Raw genomic sequence first — 19258 nt, forward strand, 5'->3', positions numbered from 1 at the left:
ACTTTTTTAACCCCTGAACAGAGGATATATCTCTCCCTTGATATAGGTCTTTTAAAATTTTCTCAGTAATATTTTGTAGTTTTTAATGTATAGGTCTTTCTGTCTTTTATGATATTAACTGTGATTATTTTTTATTTTCAGTGCAGTTGTAAATAATATATCTTAAATTTAAATATTTTTTGGTAATGTTTACCCTTGAGAGAGAGACAGAGCCTGAGTTGGGGAGGGACAGAGAGAGAGGGAGACAGAATCTGAAGCAGGCTCCAGGCTCCAAGCTGTCAGTACAGAGCCGACATGGGGCTTGAACTCACCAACGTTGAGATCATGACCTTAGCCAGAGCCCAGCGCTTAACCAACTGAGCACCCAGGTGCCCTGAAATTTTAATTTTTGATTCTTTATAGCAAGTATATAGAAATACAGTTGATTTTTGTGTAATGATTCTGTATCTTCCAACCTTGATAAATTTATATGTATACATATATTTAAATTTTTTTAACGTTTTACTTATTTTTGAGACAGAGAGACAGGGCATGAACAGGGGAGGGGCAGAGAGAGAGGGAGACACAGAATCGGAAGCAGGCTGCAGGCTCTGAGCCATCAGCCCAGAGCCCGACGCGGGGCTCGAACTCACGGACCGCGAGATAGTGACCTGAGCTGAAGTCGGCCGCTTAACTGACTGAGCCACCCAGGCGCCCCTACATATATTTAATTTTAGAGAGAGTACATCAGCAGGGGAGAGGGAGAGAGAGAGAGAGAGAGAGAGAGAGAGAGAGAGAGAGAGAAAGAGAGAAAGAGAGAGAGAGAGAGAGACAGGGAGAATCTTAAGCAGTCTCCATGCTCAGTGCGAGCCTGACATAGGGCTCCATCCCATGACTCTGGGATCATAGCCTGAGCTGAAATCAAGAGACACTCAACCGACTGAGTCATCCATGTGCCGCTATAAATCCATTAATTCTAGTAGCATTTTTCTTAATTCTGTCAGATTTTCTACATAAGCAAAGTTCATTAAAATTCATTTTTAATTACTATTTTACTAACAATGGTAAATATTGTAGACTTGTAGCCAATACATTCTCTGTCGCAACTAAACAGCTTTGCCATTGTACTATAAGGGCAGTCAATAGACACTGCATACATTAATGGACATGGCTGTATCTTGATAAAATTTAATTTACCAAAACAAGTAACGTGGCCCACAGGTGGGAGTTTGCCAACTTCTATTTTGTGATCATGTCATTGCTATAGAGACAGTTTCACTTCATTTTCTATTTGGATGTCCTTTGTTGCTTTTTCTTGTTTGATTGTGTTGGCTAGAACTGCTAGTATAGTGCTGAAGAGAAGAAGTCATTCAGTGAATGGCCTACTTGTCTTCTTCCTGATCTTCTAGGAAATGCATTCAGTTTTTTACCATTACATGTAACGTTAGCTGTAGAGTTATCATGACTTGTTTTGTTTTGTTTTAAGTCATATTGAAGTTCCCTTGTATTCCAGGATTGCTGAAAGTTTTTATCTGGAATGGGATGTTGAATTTTGAGAAGGGACTTATTTTACCTACGGAGATGATCATATAATTTTCCTTTTTTAAAAGTTTGTTAATATGGTGAATAACACTAATTGGTTTTCGAATCTTAAACCAACTCTGCATTTCTTGGATAAACACCATTTGGTCATAACAAATTATCCCTTAGTGTATTGTTAGATTCCACCCCCCCCACACACACACACATGGCTATAGTTTAATTAATTAATTAATTAATTATAATTTATTGTCAAGTTAGCTAACATACAGTGTATATATTGTGCTCTTGGCTTTGGGAGTATATTCCAAAGATTCATTACTTATATACAACACCCAGTGCTCATCCCAACAAGTGCCCTCCTCAATGCCCATCACCCATTCTCCCCTTTCCCCCACCCCTCCATGAACCTTCAGTTTGTTCTCTGCATTTAAAAGTTTCTCATAGGGGCGCCTGGGTGGCGCAGTCGGTTAAGCGTCCGACTTCAGCCAGGTCACGATCTCGCGGTCCGTGGGTTTGAGCCCCGTGTCAGGCTCTGGGCTGATGGCTCAGAGCCTGGAGCCTGTTTCCGATTCTGTGTCTCCTTCTCTCTCTGCCCCTCCCGTTCATGCTCTATCTCTTTCTGTCCCAAAAATAAATAAACGTTGAAAAAAATTAAAAAAATAAAAGTTTCTCATGGTTTGCCTCCCTGTCTGAAAAGATTTTTCCCTCTTCTGTTCCCCCATGTTTTTCTGTTACGTTTTTCAAAACCCACATATGAGTGAAAACATGATATCTGTTTTTCTCTGACTGCCTTATTTCACTTCACATACTACCCTCCAATTCCATCCATGTTGTTGCAAATGGCACGATTTCATTCTTTCTCACTGCCAAGTAATAGCCATCGTATATATAAACCATATCTTCTTTACCCATTCATCAGTTGGTGGACATTTGGGCTCTTTCCATCATATGGCAATTGTTGATAGTGCTGCTATACACGTTGGGGTACATGTGCCCCTATGAATCAGCACTCCTGTATCCCTTGGGTAAATGCCTAGTAGTGCAATTCCTGGGTTGTAGGGTAATTCTATTTTAATTTTTTGAGGAACCAACCTCCACACTGTTTTCCAGAGCAGCTGCACCAACCCTGCATTCCCACCGACAGTGCAAGAGAGTTCCCATTTCTGCACATCCCCACCAACATCTGTTGTTTCCTGTGTTGTTAATTTGATCGACTCTGACCGGTGTGAGGTGGTATCTCAATGTGGTTTTGATTTGTATTTCCCTGATGATGACGACCTTGAACATCCTTTCATGTGCCTGTTGGCCATCTGGATGTCTTCTGTGGAAAAGTGTCTATTCATGTCTTCTGCCCATTCTTTCCCTGGATTATTTGTTTTTCAGGTGTTGCGTTTGGTAAATTCTTTATAGAGTATGGATGCTAATCCCTTATGTCATTTGCAAATATCTTCTCCTGTTCCATTGGTGCCTTTTAATTTTGTGGATTGTTTCCTTTGCAGTGCAGAAGCTTTTTACCTTGATGAGGTCCCAATAGTCCAATTTTGCTTTTATGTCCCTTGCCTTCAGAGATGTGTTGAGTAGAAGTTGCTGTGGCCAAGGTCAAAGACGATGTGGCCTGTGTTCTCCTCTAGGGTTTTGATGGTTTCCTCTCTCACATTGAGGTCTTTCATCCATTTTGAGTTTATGTATGGTGTAAGAAACTGGTCCAGTTTCATTCTTCCGCATGGTGCTGTCCAGCTCTCCCAGCACCATTTGCTAAAGAGCCTATCTTTTTTCCATTGGATACTCTTTCCTGCTTTGCCAAGGTTTAGTTGGCCATACATTTGTGGGTCCATTTCTGGATTCTGGATTCTATTCCATTCGCCTTTGTGTCTCTTTTTGTGCCGATAGTATACTCTCTTGATGATTGCAGCTTTGTAGTAGAGGCTCAAGTCTGCGATTGTGACACCTCCAGCTTTGGTTTTCTTTTTTAACATTACTTTGGCTATCTGGGATCTTTTGTGGTTCCATACAAATTTTAGGATTGTTTGTTCTAGCTCTGAGAAGAGTGCCAGTGCAATGTTGATTGGGATTGCATTGAATGTGTAGATTGCTTTGGGTCGTATCGACATTTTCATAATATTTCTTCTTCCAGTCCGTGAGCATGGAATGTTTTTCCATTTCTTTGTGTCTTCTTCAATTTCTTTGATATTTTTTCTATAGTTTTCAGGATACAAATCTCTTATATCTTTGGTTAGGTTGATTTCTAGGTATTTTATGGTTCTTGGTGTAATTGTAAATGAGCTCAGTTTCTTGATTTCTCTTTCTGTGGCTTCATTATTGGTATATAGAAGTGCAATCAATTTCTGTGTGTTGATTTTTGTATCCTGTGACTTTGCTGAATTCATGTATCAGTTCGAGCAGCTTTTTGGTGGAGTCTTTCGGGTTTTCCATGTGGAGTATCATGTCATCTGCGAAAAGTGAAAGTGTAACTTCTTTGCCAATTTGGATGAGTTTTATTTCATTTTGTTGTGATTGCTGAGGCTAGGACTTCCAACACTATGGTAAACAACACTGGTGAGAGTGGACATCCCTTTCATGTTCCTTATCTCCTGTGGTGGGGGCGGGGCGGGAAGTTCTCTGTTTCTCCCCATTGAGGATGCTATTAGCAGCGAGCTTCTCATATATGGCTTTTATGATGTTAAGGTATGTTCCTTCTATCCCAACTTTCTTGAAGGTTTTTCTAACAAAGGATGCCGTAGTTTATCAAATGTTTTTTTTCCTGCTTTTATTGACAGGATCATATGGATGATTGTATCCTTTCTTCTATTAATGTGATGTATCATTTTGATTGATTTGCGAATATTGAACCAACCCTGTAGCCCAGGAATGAATCCCACTTGATCATGGTGAAGAATTCTTTCATACACTGCCGAATTGGATTTGCTAGTATCTTGTTAAGAATTTTGGCATCCATGTTCATCAGGAACATTGGCCTGTCATTCTCCTTTTTAGTGGGGTCTCTATCTGTTTTGGGAATCAAGGGAATGCTAGCTTCACAGAATGAGTCCGGAAGCTTTTCTTCCATTTCTTTGTTCAACAGCTTGAAAAGTATAGGTATTAACTCTGCTTTCAATGTCTTGTAGAATTCCCCTGGGAAGACTTCTGGCCCAGGACTCCTATTTGTTGGGAGATTTTTGATAATTGATTGAATTTCTTCGCTGGTTATGGGTCTGTTCAAATTTTCTATTTCTTCCCATTTGAGTTTGGGTAGTGTGTGGTTGTCTAGGTATTTGTCCATTTCTTCCAGGTTGTCCAGTTTGTTGGCATATAAATTTTCATAGTATTCTCTAATAATTGAATTTCTGTGGTGTTGACTGTGATCTCTCTTCTTTCATTCATGATTTCATCTCTTTGGATTCTCATTTCTTTCTGAGAAAGCTGGCTAGGGGGTTATCAAGTTTATTTATTCGTTAAAAAAAAAAGCAGCTCTTAGATTCGCCGATCTGTTCTTTACGTGCTTGTGTTTTGCGTTTTGTTTTTTTGTTTTTGTTTTTTTTTATTCTATGGTGTTTATTTCTGCTCTAATCTTTATTATTTCTTCTAATGGCTGTAGGGTTTCTTTGCTCTTCTTCTTCTAGTTTCTTTAGGTGTGAGGTTCGATTTTGTATTTTGGATTGTTCTTATTTCTTGAGAAATGCCTGGATTGCAATGTGTTTTCCTTTTAGGGCTGCCTTTGCTGCATCCCAAAGGGTTTGGACTGTCATGTTTTCATTTTCGTTTGCCTCCATATTTTTTTAATTTCTCTTTTCATCGTCTGGTTGACCCATTCTTTCTCTAATAGGATGTTCTTTAACCTCCATGCATTCAGAAGCTTTCCAAACTTTTTCTTTTGTTTGATTTCAAGTTTCATAGTGTTGTGATCTGAAAATATGCATGGTATGATCTCAGTTCTTTTATATTTATTGAGGGCTGTTTTGTGACCCACTGTGTGATCTGTTTTGGAGAATGTTCCACGTGTACTCGAGAAGAATGTGTATTCTGCTGCTGTTGGATGAAAAGTTCTGAATAGGTCTGTCAAATCCCTCTGGTCCAGTGTATCATTCAAAGCCTTTGTTTCTTTATTGATTTTCTGCCTAGATGATCTGTCCATTGTTGCAAGGGAGTATTAAAGTCACCTACAATTTCCATATGATTATCAATAAGATTGCTTATGTTTGTGATTAGTCAATGTATATATTTGTGGGGTCTCTAGTTGGGGCCACCAACATTTACAATTGTTAGCTCTTCTTGATGGATAGATCCCTTAACTATGACGTATTGCCCTTCTTCATCTCTTGTTAGAGTCTGTAGTTTGAAATCTCATCTACGTATGGCTACTCCAGCTTTCTTTTGACTTCCAGTAGCATCATACATGGTACTCCATCCCCTAACCTCCAATCTAATGGTGTCCTCATGTCTAAAATAAGTCTCTCGTAGACAGCATATAGATGGATTTTGTTCTTGTTGTTTTTAATCCATCCCAATACCCTGTGTGTTTCGATAGGGGCATTTAGTCCATTCACATTCAGAGTGATTATTTAAAGATATGGATTTAGTGTCATTGTGTTGTCGGTAGGTTTCATGCTTGTGGTGATGTTTCTGGTCCTTTGTAGACTTGGCAACATTCCATTCACATAGTCTTCCTGAGGATCTCCTGCAGGGCTGGTTTAGTGGTCATGAGCCCTTTTAGTTTTTGTTGTTCTGGGAAAGCTTATCTCTCCTATTCTGAATGACAGCCTTGCTGGAGAAAGGATTCTTAGCTGCATATTTTCCTATTCAACACATGGACTTTCTCCTACTATCCCCTCCTGGCCTGCCAAGTTTCAGTGGACAGGTCTGCTACTACCCATATGTGTCTACCCTTGTAGGTTAAGGCCCGTTTGTCCCTTGCTGCTTTCAGAATTCTCTCTTTCTCTTTGTAACTTGTCAGTTTCACTATGATATGCTGTGGAGAAGACCTATTCCTGTTGAATCTGAAGGGAGTTGTCTGTGCCTGCTGGATTTGGATGTCTGCTTCCTTCTCCAGATTAAGGAAGTTGTCACCTATAATTTGTTCAAGTGAACCTTCTGCCCTTTTCTCTCTCTCTTATGCTGGAACTTTGATGATATGGATATTATTACATTTCATTGAATCACTTAGTTTTCTAATACTCCCCTCATGGTCTAATATTTTCTTATCACCCTTTTTCTTGGCTTCATCATTTTCCATAATTTCATCTTCTATGTCACTTATTCTCCCCTCTGTTTCCTCCATCCTTGCTATTACTGCATCTAGTTTATTTTGCATCTTATTTACAATATTTCTTCATTGTTGTGACTATTTCTCAGTTCCTTCATCCCTGCAGCAATAGATTCTCTCCTGTCTTCTATGCTTTTTTTTGTAAGCTCAGCTGTTAATCTTACAACTATTCTTCTAAATTCTTGAACCGGTATATTTATTGTTTATATCTGTTTTGAGCAGTTCTCTAGCTGTCATTTCTTCCTGGAGTTCCTTTTGAGGAGAATTCTTCCATTTCATCAGTGTTCAGTACTTTATGTGTTTTCCTAGCTGTCATGTGTCCTGCACCTGAGAGCACTACTATGTTTAAAAGGGGTCATATGCTGTCCAGGGCCTGGCCCTTCAACAGGTATTTTTGGAGTGTGTTTCATGCTCTCTGTTGTTGTGACTCTGGTTGCTTTATTTCCCTACTCCTATTGGTGGGTTGGCCATTCCAGTAGGTGTGCTTAGATTTGTTCATAATGTAACCTTGGAAACAAATTTAGACAGTGGGGGGGGGTGGTGATGGAAGATGTCTTATCCCATACAAAGGGAGAAATGACAGGGGCAAGGGAAAAGAGAAGAGACAAAAAATTGACCAGGCAGAGAATCAGAGATACTATACAACTTAATCCAAGGAGGAAAAAGAGAGAGAGAGAGAGAGAGAGAGAGAGAGAGAGAGAGGAAAATGAAGAAGAAGGAGATACAGAAGAGGTGCAGAAAAAATAGATTAAAAATCTCCATGACCTGGCAAGTTGTCCTCCTGGGCCCCTGGAGATGTTTATGTCACTCTGTAGCCTGGATTCCTAGATTTCCACGTCTTCTTGCCTCACTGCTGTGTTTGAGGGATGCGGTAATTTCACGTCCCCCTACTTCTCTGTCATGTTGACTCACCCCCTTTTTAATGTAGTGTTAGATTTGATGTGTGGATGGTTTCTTCAGAAATTTTGCTCCCATGCTTATGACAGAATTTTCTTTCTTATAGTACCTTTGTCTAGTTTTGGTTTCAGGCAATGCTAGCATTATAGAATGAGGGGAGAAATATTTCTCCTCTCCACTTTTGGGGGAGACTTTGTGTAGAATAGATGACATCTGTTCCTAAAATGTTGGTTGAATTTACCAGAGTAGCCACTTGGCCCTGAAATTGTTTTGTGTGGAAAGATCTTTAACTAAGACTTTAGTTTCTTTTATAGATATAGAGTTAGGTAGCTAATCTATTCTTTTTTTTCCTTTATTTTATTTTTTATTTCATTTCATTTCATTTTACTTTATTTTATTTTTAAGCGATCTTTACACCCAACATGGGGCTTGAAATCACAATCCAGAGATCAAGAGTCACATGCTCTACGAACTGAGCCAGCAAGGTACCCCTTATTCTTGATTGAGCTTTGCTAATTTCTGTCTTCCATGGGATTTACCCACTGCATCTGAGTTTTCAGATTAATTATATAAAGTTCATAATATTACTTTGTCTTTTTTTTTAGTATCTGTGAATCTTTAGTAATGGCACATTACTAATTTCTGATATATTGTTAATATTTCCTTTGTTTCTCTTCATTTCAGGATCAGTCTTGGTAGAAATTTATCCCTTTTTTTCACCTCCTGAAAGCATTTAGTTTCATCGATTATTCTCTATCATTTTTCTGCTTTCTTTCATGTGATTTTGTCTTTGAGTTTTATTAGTTCCTTTTGTCTGCTTGGTTTGGCTTTAATTTGTTTTCTTTTTCTAGTTTCTAAAGATGGAACCAACAGACCTCTCTTCTTCCTCATCCTTCTTCTTCTTCCTCTTCTTCCTCTCCTTCTTCTTCCCCTCCTTCTTCGTCCCCCTCCCCTTCTTCTTCTTCTTCTTCTTCTTCTTCTTCTTCTTCTTCTTCCTCTTCTTCTTCTTCTTCTTCCAGATGCTGTAGAAATCTATTGGAGTTATTTTACCAAAATTTTTCTCAATTATGAAAAATTAAATTCAGTTCTTCCACCTATAGACAGAAAAAAAGAAGAAAATCTCTTCACTAAAATACAGCATGAAAATCAGGTATCTCCTGGCCACATGGTGGCCATTTCACACAATTTTTAAGACAGGTAACTAAATACCAAGTTATTTCCTTTCAGGCCAGCCACAAAACTTTAAAGAATAGACCCTAGACGTGTATGTACATGACAGAGCAGGTTCCTGCTTGAGCCAGGCAGGTTTAGTATCATTTCCAGGGCTTAGCAATCTGTGGCCCATGGACTGAATGTGGCTTGGCCTGTTTGTGTATGGCCCTGAGGCAAGAAAAATTTTCAGACTTTTTAAAGTGTTGTAAACAAAGCAAAAACAAAGGACTATGTGACAAATGTACATGGTCTACAAAGCCTAAAATATTTACAGTTTGGCCTTTTACAGAAAAAGCTTGCAGACCCTTCATTTATACCAATGTTGTACAGAATTCAGACGGTGCGATTACATTTCTGAGATAATGTTCCTTTATTCCGACCCAGAATGTAGCAACATCCTACAAAGATGATCCTCTGATGCCATGTGTTAGAATTCCTTTTCTCTTTTTTCTTCATCTTCACATCATTAAAGTTCATCCTTATCTCTCTTTCCATGAGTGTGGAGGTTGTTCAGTTTTTCATATATTAAGGCAGCGATCGCTTTTGCATCTCTGGCATCTATTTGCTCTCCCCAAATGTTTCTCTTTGCTTTTTCGTAAGGATAACATTTAACAGTCGGATAGGCTCTGATGCCAGCTTTCTGGCATGCTTGAACGTAAGCCTGACAGTCGACTTTTCTAGCTTTCACTTTTCCTTTCATCATCCTAGCCAAGAGCTCAAACTCGGGAGCAAAATGTTGGCAAGGTCCACACCAAGGAGCATAGAATTCAATCCCCCAGTGATTTTTCCCTTGCATAATTTTTTCATCAAAAGTCTGAGGCATTAGATCTGTGGATGCTTGAAGTAGAAATCCTAGACCCCAAATCTGTCTTCTAACCATTGTAACTGTGATACTTAAAAGCTTTATTTGGTTTGGGGGGAAAAATCTTATCTCAGGGTATCCCTGAACATTTACTTGGGCACAAAAAGAACGATACTGTTGGCGGTCTATACCGCCCACAGTAACTGTCCAGTTAGTGTCCGGGCCATTCTTTTCCATTCTGGCATTAGGACTTGACATGGATGACACCATGGGGAGTAGAAGTCAACCATCCAGACTTCATCATGTTTTCTTTAACTAGTTCATTGAAAGTGGTGGGCCTCAGGGAGATCACTGAAGGAGTCCTAAGATCCTCTATGAATTCCAAGATCTGTTGTTCAGCAGGATTGGTTCAATACCACTGTTGTTGGATCCGCCTGAATGTTTTATGTGTTACAGGGTCCCTCTTGAACCGTACAATCTAGTGTACGCAGGCGGGGAGGTGGCGGGGGGTGGGGGGTGGCGGGAGGGTGGGGGTCGGTGGGGGCGAGGTGGCTGGAGGTGCGGGGGCGGGGGCGAGTGTTCTCCGGGGTGGGGGTTGGCACCAGTGGGGTGGCCTGGGTGGGGAGTGGCATGGGGGGCGTGGGGACGGGGGGTGGCGGGGGCTGGGGGAGCAGGGGGCGGTGTCCGGCCCCTGCCCACCTCAGGGTAGGGTGGTTGCCTCCTGCAGCTACTCCCCCACCTTCAATCCCGGGCAGGTGGTGCACCCCGCCCCCACCAGGCTGAAAGCCAGAACTGTGGGCAGTTGAACAAAGTTCTAGCTCTCCAACTGCCACAGGAGCAGGGTGGGGAGGGGCGCCTGGGAAGCAGGGGAGGAGCCACAAAGGCAGCAAGGAGCATCGCACTTCCCTCTTCTTTTTTAATGTATACATTCAGTGCCATCAGTCTTCATGTGAGTGCTACTAAAGCAGGACTCTACAAATTCTACTGTGGTTTCATTTTCATACAGTTCAGAATCGTTTCTAATTTTTTTCTCTTTTCATTAGTTCTTTGACCCAGGGGATATTTTGATGTGTTCTGTAGTTCGCAAATAGTTGAGTGTTTTCCAGAGATATTTTTGTTCTTGATTTCTGATTTGATTGCTTTGTGGTCAGGGGACACACTTTTATGACTTCAGGCCTCTTGACTTCTTCCTTTTATTAAGAGTTATTTTATGACCCAGAGTATCGTCTTTTTTGGTAAGTGTTCCATGGATCCTTGGGAAGAATAGTGGTGGTCAAGTCTACTGTGTCCTTGCTGATGTTGTGCCTATTGAAATATCAGACTATAATTGTGAATTTGCCTATTTCTCTTTTCGGTTCTATCAATTTTTGCTTCAGGTACTTTGAAGCTATTAACGGATCCATGAACATTTAAGATTGCTATTAATTGACCCTTTTATGATTATACAATGACCTGTTGTTTATTGCTGGTAATAATTTTTTGTTTTGAAACTGTGTTGTCTGGTATTCATATAGCCACTCTAGCTCAGCCTTCTTTGGTCAAGTGTTAGTGTGCTATATCATATTTCTGTCTTTTGAACAAATTTCTGTCTTGACATTTTAAGTGCATTTTGTATAGGTAGCATATAGCTGAGTCTTCCTTTTTTATCCATTCTGACACTCTGCGTCTTAGTTGAGGCTTTTAGACCGTTTTCATTTGCTGTGATTATTGATAGAGTTGATTTGAATCTGTCATCATGCTGTTTGATTTGCATTTGTCCTATCTGCTCCTTGTTCCTGTTCTCTTCTTTTTCCGCTTTCTTTTAATCGAGTCATTTTTATGATTCAGTTTTATCCATTTATTATGTATTTATTTATTTATTCACTTATTCACTTATTTATTTAGGCTTCCTAGCTAGAACTTTTCAGTTTTGCTATTGTGGTGGTTGGTTTAGGTTTTATAGTCTGTGGGTTAAACATCACAGTCTAGCTTCCATTAATGTTATACCACATCGTATATAGTTTAGGAAAATTACAATAGTTGACTTCCATCTCTTCTTTCCTAGACAGATCCTTCCTGGGTCGGTGGGATTATAGTTTTCATGAAGTTTAGGAAGATTTGGGCCATTTTTTTTCCCTCTCCCTTTCCCCTGCCTCTTTGGGCAATTGTGTATTTCCCCCTTGATGTTGTCTCCCAGGTTGCCAATGTTAAACTTCAGTCTTTTGTTTTGTGATGTCTCATATGTGTTTATTCCTGTCCATCGTATTGTTCATGTGTAACATAATTTACATCTCTGTAAGTGCTATTTGGTTTTTAAAACAATAGCTTCTATGCCTCTAGTTATCTTTTCATGCTTTGTTTGGAGATATCGTTAGGTTACTTACAAACAGATGGATCCTTTAGTGTTGCTATTACGAATTATTGGATGAATCCAGAGTGGTGATCAGCCTAAAGCAAATTATGAGTTTTTCTATCCTAGCTAATGTGAATAGATACTGTCCCTTGTGTTGTGGGAGCACCAGGCAGTGTTTCCTCTATCTTTTCAGATTTTTTTTCCCTTGATGACTTCCTTCCATGTATGCATTGGTTGTTACTCTGCTGAGTAGCCAAAGGGGACCCTCTGCAGATGTCCAGGGTTCTTTCTGTGTTCTGCTTTCTCCTCTCCTGGGTGCTGACCTGTCATCTCTATGTGCCTTGAATTCACCAGACTCTCAGTTTCGTCACCTCGACTCAAGGAGTCTGGAGGAGTCTATTTAAATCATTTATGTCTCCTGGGTCGTAGCCTGAAAACTCTCTCAAGGCAGTGAGCTTGGGCATGTGTTAGGCTAACGTGTTTTGTTTTCAGGGATCATTGTCCTTCATTGTCTGAAGTTCTGTGTCTTGAAAATCATGTTAAAATTGTAATTTGTCTGTTTTGGTTTTGCTGCTTCAGGTAGGAAGATCAATCAGTACGTGTTACTCCATGTTGGCCAGAAGCAGGTTACAGTGGAACTTCGGCACACGCTCTAGACCGTCGAGAGTGCTTGTCTTCCTCCTTTGCTTAATTGCCTCCTGCTCATCCTTCATTCCTCAGTAGAGTTACCTCTTCCTCAGGGAAATCTATCTTTCTTGGGCCCAATCTGGATCAAGTTATGATCACAGAACTCTGTTTTCTGATAGGAACTATCTGAATTTAGACTTATCGTTTGAGTTGTCTTTCTCCTTCACCAAACTTTAAGCTAATCGCGAACCAGGGGTCTTCTCTAGTGTATCTGTAGAGCTGAGTATAATGTCTTACATTGAAGGTATATATTTATTCAATGTGTGGATGAGTGAATTGAAGATGCACAGTCCTGTATATGCAAGAAGTACTCATATGTTTTATTTCTGTTTCTGTTTCTTCTCTGATGCAGATTCTGCTGGCTTCTTAAAAATCCAAAATATACTTGTTTCTTATAAAAGATTAAGGAAACTTAACAAAAATCACTGTAAACGAGTTACGGGAAAAATTAAAAAAATGGAAAAAACGGTTAGTGCACTACAAAACGAGCTACGAGAAGCCAAAGACGTGACATCACGGTTAGAGCATCAAAAAGTGGAATGGGAACATGAAGTATGCAGTTTGAGGTATAGCATCTCGGTTTTAAAGAAATATTTGAACTCTTTACTTTTGGATGACAGATGTGTAGGGGCAGTTTTGTAACTGCAAACTTAACCTTATAGGATTTTCCAGGAAAGAAAACTTCTTTAGTGTTGTGAAGTGTGAGATTCTTGGAAATAACACAGCACGTTCTTAACAGTGAATACTTCCAATAATTTAATGTCTATTCCAAACCGCAATTTTAATGGCCGTGTAAAAGTCCACCATAGTCCAAGAAACATCATTATTTAACAGATTGAATTCTGCTTGTTTTTCATCTTTCTGTATTTTAATTAGTGCTGTCAAGAATGTCTTTTATATAAATCTGTTCCTACATTTCTGGTTATTGGAACAAATTCTTCAATATAATATAATTTGGTTAAAGTATAAAAAATTTAAAAAAGGTCTTTGATCCATATTTTTAAATTGCTCTCAGGAAAGCTTATATTAATTTCTGTACCTACCACCAGAGTATAAAATGGTCATTTTTCTCAAGACAGTAAAATTCCCCAAAATTGATTCCATTTGATTCTTAACAGGCAGGGGTTAAAAGGTAAAGTGGGGGTGCCTGGGTGGCTCAGTTGGTTAAGCATCTGGCTTCGGCTCAGGGGATGATCTCGTGAGTTTGAGCCCGGCTTTGGGTGAGCTCAAGCCCTGCTTTGGGTGAGCACGAGCCCCACTTCGGGTGAGCCCCTCTTCTCTCTCTCTCTGTCTCTCCCTCGCTCTCTGCCCCTCGTGGGATTCTGTCTCTCTTTCTCTCTCTCCGCCCTCATTCACTTGTGTCATCTCTCCCTCAATAAAAAATTTAAACAAAGATTCAAGCGTCTGACTTTGGCTCAGGTCATGATCTCAGGGTTCGTGAGTTCGAGCCCCGTATTGAGGACTCTGCTGTCAGTGCAGAGCCCACTTCGGATTTTCTGTCTCCCTCTCTCTCTCTCTGCCCCTCCTTTGTTTGCATGGGCTCTCCCTTTCTCTCTCAAAAATGAATAAACATTTAAAAAAAAGTGATACGGAAAGTGATTGCTGGTAAGTTTTTCCAACATCTCTGTCATAGGTAGATAAAATTAATTCAAAAGTGTATGCTGAAAGCTCATATCACTCTCTATTGTTTACTTAATTGATATGTATCCTGTGTTGTTCTAGAAGGGATTTTTAAGTGATTCATAAAGTAGGTAATCATCAACAAGGTAAGTTGCAAGTGTTGTGGAAGAAGAAACAAAAAGTATAGGGCAACAGATATTAGACTTGCTAGTCTAGTCTTGGATGACAGTAATCTGCACGTGTATGTTGTGTAAACAACATCCGCAGATGCTCTCTTACACTGCACATCATTTTGGGAGGTATCTGCAATGTTTCGTCAAGTGGAAATTGTATTTCCAGTGAATTGACAAACTTGTTTCTAAACAGCAACTTCTCTTTTTAATGAGTAACTGAATTATCTGTCCTGTGGAGGAATAATTATACCTGTGGGAAAAGGGGTAATTTTCAACTCTCACTTTCTTGAATAATTTCAAACTTCTTTCCTACAACATCTACCAGAGTTATTACTGACTAAAAGTAACTAAGTTGCATAACGCTTTGTCCTTGCTTCTTTTCAATGGTATATATGTTTTGGAAGAGATTGAAGTGACAAATTAAAAACATGAGCCCTAGAAAGAAAAAAAAAACTTGAGAACATAGAAATTTCATTTGGACGGTAAGCCAACATATGTGGAACCAGATCATAAGAGGAACTTTTTATTTCTAACAAAACAAATTTTAAAATAAGCACATTAAATTGCAGATTTAGTTTAAAACAAGAGGAAGAAAAAAGAAGAAATGCTGATCTGTTATATGAAAAAAGTAGGGAGAAGTTAAGAAGAATAGAAGACCAATATAAGAAAGAAGTTGAAACAAAACAAGAATTTGAACTCGCTCTTAGAACACGAAACATGGAATTGAAGGCCGCAAAAGATAATTTGAATCAGGTAAATTACCTTTTGGGAAAAAATTGTATATTTCCATCAATACTATATAGTGTATTATAATATATATTTTATGGTATCCCTTTGATTCAATATATATTATTTAGGTTTAAAATAAATTAAAACATGGGATCATGTTCCTTGGAACATTTGTTTAAAGTTTTCCTCTTCAGCTTTTGACTTTTTTTTTTTAACGGTATGAGACCAAATTCGTGATGAAATGTATCTCCAGGTTGTAGAAAAGCGCAGTGACAGTGGCAACTTTCTCCAGAACAGAAGGCCAGAGAGTATTACAAGATGGAAGTCTAAACAATCACTTTTGCAAGCAAAAGGTGCTAGAAATGGCTCATAAGAAAACGAATTCTGAAATATCTTCTTTAGTCATTTTGAAGTACATGTGTGTATGTATTTGTATACATTCTATTTTTTAATTATTAGTACTTTTTCTCCATGTCTGTATATATAAATTTTAAAAACCCAACACTGTGCATCACGGAAACTATAGAGGGTTTTAACAGCACATATATTTTGGGGGAGGGGCATGGGGGACGGTGGCATTTTTGTTTCATCGGATAAAATAATATGCTTGATTAAATGCATTTGTCTGCAACAACTAGTGACATTCGTAATGTCCTCATCCAAAGGAGAGGCTTGTATTACTTTCTGTAGGAATCGATGAGCTTTCCCTAATCTCAAAACTATTGCTACTAGCAACATGTGTTTTGGTTTTGAACAGTTACTTCACTGCCTTGATATATTAATAGATCAGTTGAACACTTCTGCTAATGGACAGGAGGACGAGTATAGCCAGTTCCCAGATCATATTTTCGGTATCAAGTCTCCTACTTTTGAGAAAAGTAACAGTTTGCTTCCAGTAGCGTCCTCTTTCATTACAAGGAACTTTTGAAAACAACGGTATGCTACGGTATACACTTAATGACAATTTATCGATAGGTATTTTATTCCTAATAAAATAGTGGAGTGTTTTCCCCTCTTTTATATTTAATACTATTTTCAACATGAAGAGGAAATACAAGGTATTGCGGCAGTAATTTCATGATTTTCTAAGAGATGTATAAATTTCACCTTATTTCCTATCAGCAGTTTGAAATCCAAGACTTCTTTCATATTTGTGTATTTACACTAGAGAAGTAGCAGTGGTTGGTGCAAGAGCACTAGTTGTGGAGTGAGAAGACCTGGGGAGAGTCCTGCAGCTCACCGTTTTAATGTCTCCATTCTAGAATTGTGATAACCAAATGAGTTCTTTGATATATGGAGAAGTGTTTATATTATAATACATTGCCTAGATTTCTCAGTTATCAATAGATCTATTCTTATAACTGACTATAGAAATGTTAGCAAAGTAGATATCTATGAAATATTCTCAGAAAGAAAAGCATTTTAGGAAATTTAATCTGTCCAAGTAGATGCAGAGCTAACGATTTTACTGTGGGGTAGCTGTGTTTTTGATATCTACTGTAAACTCAATTTTTAAGTGTAGTCAGAGTTATTAATCTTTTATTTCAGGCCTTCTGGTTTGTTGTAAATCAGAGAAAGGCTTTTCCAATTCTGAGATTCTGAAAACTTCTCACGAATTCTTTTTTACTTTCATGCCTTCATTATCTTCAGTTAAAGTTCTGAACTTTTGGGAACTTATGCTTGTATAAAATTTGAGATTTGGAGCCAGCTTCATTTTTTTCCAGTTGGATATTCACTTAGTGTAATCTTTCTTTCTTGCTTGCTTTCTTTCTTTCTTTCTTTTTCTTTCTTTCTTTCTTTTTCTATGTTCCTTTATTCATTAGAGAGAGAGAGAACACAAGCAGAGGAGGGGCAGGGAGAGGGAGAGCGAGAATCCTGAGCAGGCTCCTGACTGTCAGCACAGAGCCTGATGTGGGGCTTGAACCCACAGAATGTGAGATCATTCCCTGAGCCAAAATCAAGAGTCAGACACTTAACCAACTGAGCCACCCTGGCACCTCCTGTAACCTTTTCATTGTTTAAACATAGGTTATGCTTTAATTTCAAAGAAAAGCATGATAATGTCATTTTATTGAATGCGATCTGAAAATGTCCTTTGTTTTACTTAGCTTTCTGATAGTCGTGAGGAAATACAAGATCTGTTGCATAAAAACCACATGTTGCAGGATGAAATCGCCATGCTAAGACTGGAAAGAGACACCATAAAAAATCAGAACCAGAGAAAGGAAACGAAATATTGTGAAGACATTGAAAGTGTAAAGGAAAAGAATGACAATCTTCAAAAGACCATAAAGCAGAATGAGGAAACATTATCAAAAACAATATTCCGATATAGTGGACAGCTTAATGTTCTGACTGCTGAGATTACGATGCTAAAGTCTAAACTGGAGAATGAAAAACAAAATAAAGAGAGCCTGGAAGCAGAAGTTGAATCATACCGTGCTAGACTGGCTACTGCTGTACACAATCATGATCAGAGTCAGACATCAAGAAGAGACCTAGAACTTGCTTTCCAGAGAGCAAGAGATGAAGATGGTCACTTACAGGACCAGATGAATGTTGATGTGTCTAAACTACAAGATAAAAATGAAGTTCTTTCTCGGCAACTTTCTCAAGATGAAAGTAAATTCAACGCCCTGGAAATTGAGCTCCATCACACAAAAGATGCTCTCAGAGAAAAGACTTTAGTTTTAGAATGTGTACAAAGGGACCTAAGCCAAACACAATGCCAGAAGATGGAAATTGAACACATGTATCAGAAGGAACAAAGTAACATGAATAAATACATTGCAAAGCAGGAATCCTTCGAGGAAAGGTTATCTCAACTACAAAGTGAAAATATGTTGCTTAGACAGCAACTAGATGCTGCTCACAACCAAGCTGACAGTGAAGAAAAGCTAGTGATTGATATGCAAGACCAGTTTCAGAATATCCCAAAATACCTTAAAGCTAAACGTGAAGAACAAGGTCTTATGCTGGGAGAAAGAAATAAGGAGTTAACCGATGAGTGTAAACATTTAAAAGAAAGAATGTATAAGTATAAAAATGAGAAAAAAAAATTAGAAGTAAGTATCCAGAAAGATAACAATTTTTCAGATTTCCAGAAAGAAAACTCAGGTAATATTTGATTATGGCTGACTTGTGAATCTAGTTGAATATTAAAAAAAAAAAAGACTATAAATCAACCAAAAGCATAACTCGTATGCAGCAAATCAAAATTAGACCTGAGAGGTGTTTTGATTTGAATACAGATACTATGTCACCTATGAAACTTTAAGAGGTTAAGTTATAAACTGTTACTAGATGATAGTCTTATACTGCTATAATAATATTTTTTTAAGTTTATTTTGAGAGAGAGTCGGAGAGAGAACATGAGCTGGGGAGGGGCAGAGAGAGAGAGAATGCCAAGGAGGCTCTGCACTGCCAGCGTGGAGCCCGACACAGGACTCTCAAAGTCAGGAGCTGTGAGATTCATGACCTGAGCCGAAATCAAGAGTTGCTTGCTTAACCGAGAAAGCCACCCAGGCCCCCCCTACAATAATAATTGTAATCTTTGCCACCGCATTTTATTACTGTGGTGAGCTGGTAAATGAAAATGCTCAAAGGTAAAAAGAGTATTTTGAAACTTAGATCCAATTAATTGAGTTAACTGGACAGTCACTTCAGATTTCCCAGATGAAATGAAGTATAGGTGCTCTTTCTGGTAGTACTTTTCCTTTGGTAGCTTTTTATACATTTTAAGTTGGTATGATTTTATTTTTATTCACATAAATTTCAATTTTCAGTCTCAAATCATGTGTTCCTACAACCTCTTAATTCTTTAAAGGTATCTACTTTACACTACATCATAATTTGGGACAACTGTGGTGAGTGTCAGGAAAGCCATGTTTGAGTAATCTTCCCACTGCTGTTTATAACTTATTTTAAATATTTTTACAAATAATTTGCTCATTTCGAAGCTCAGTTACTGTCATGTGGGCATAAGTTTGTCCAGTACAAAGAGAATTGTATCTCTCTGTGATAAT

The 19258-nt window shown here is 38.6% G+C and overlaps 2 protein-coding genes across 5 annotated transcripts in view; one reads left to right on the forward strand and one right to left on the reverse strand.

Moving 5' to 3' along the window:
- Positions 1 to 19258, reverse strand: part of LOC123381124 (ankyrin repeat domain-containing protein 26-like) — a 297965-nt gene that overhangs the window by 30402 nt on the left and 248305 nt on the right. The gene's annotated exons all lie outside the window — the stretch shown is intronic.
- LOC111558517 (ankyrin repeat domain-containing protein 26-like) overlaps positions 1 to 19258 on the forward strand; it is a 52020-nt gene that overhangs the window by 3640 nt on the left and 29122 nt on the right. Inside the window, exons 3-5 of one of the 3 annotated variants that reach the window (XM_045041236.1) lie at positions 13064 to 13277; positions 15074 to 15257; positions 17342 to 18298. In XM_045041236.1, coding sequence (XP_044897171.1) covers positions 13064 to 13277; positions 15074 to 15257; positions 17342 to 18298 — 1355 coding nt within the window. Of the gene's footprint in view, positions 1 to 10484; positions 10642 to 13063; positions 13278 to 15073; positions 15258 to 17341; positions 18299 to 19258 lie in introns of those variants that run through there. The other 2 variants (XM_045041237.1, XM_045041238.1) reach the window with 2 other exon arrangements.

Source organism: Felis catus, chromosome D3 (genome assembly GCF_018350175.1).
Source record: "Felis catus isolate Fca126 chromosome D3, F.catus_Fca126_mat1.0, whole genome shotgun sequence".
Classification (NCBI taxonomy): Eukaryota; Metazoa; Chordata; class Mammalia; order Carnivora; family Felidae; genus Felis; species Felis catus.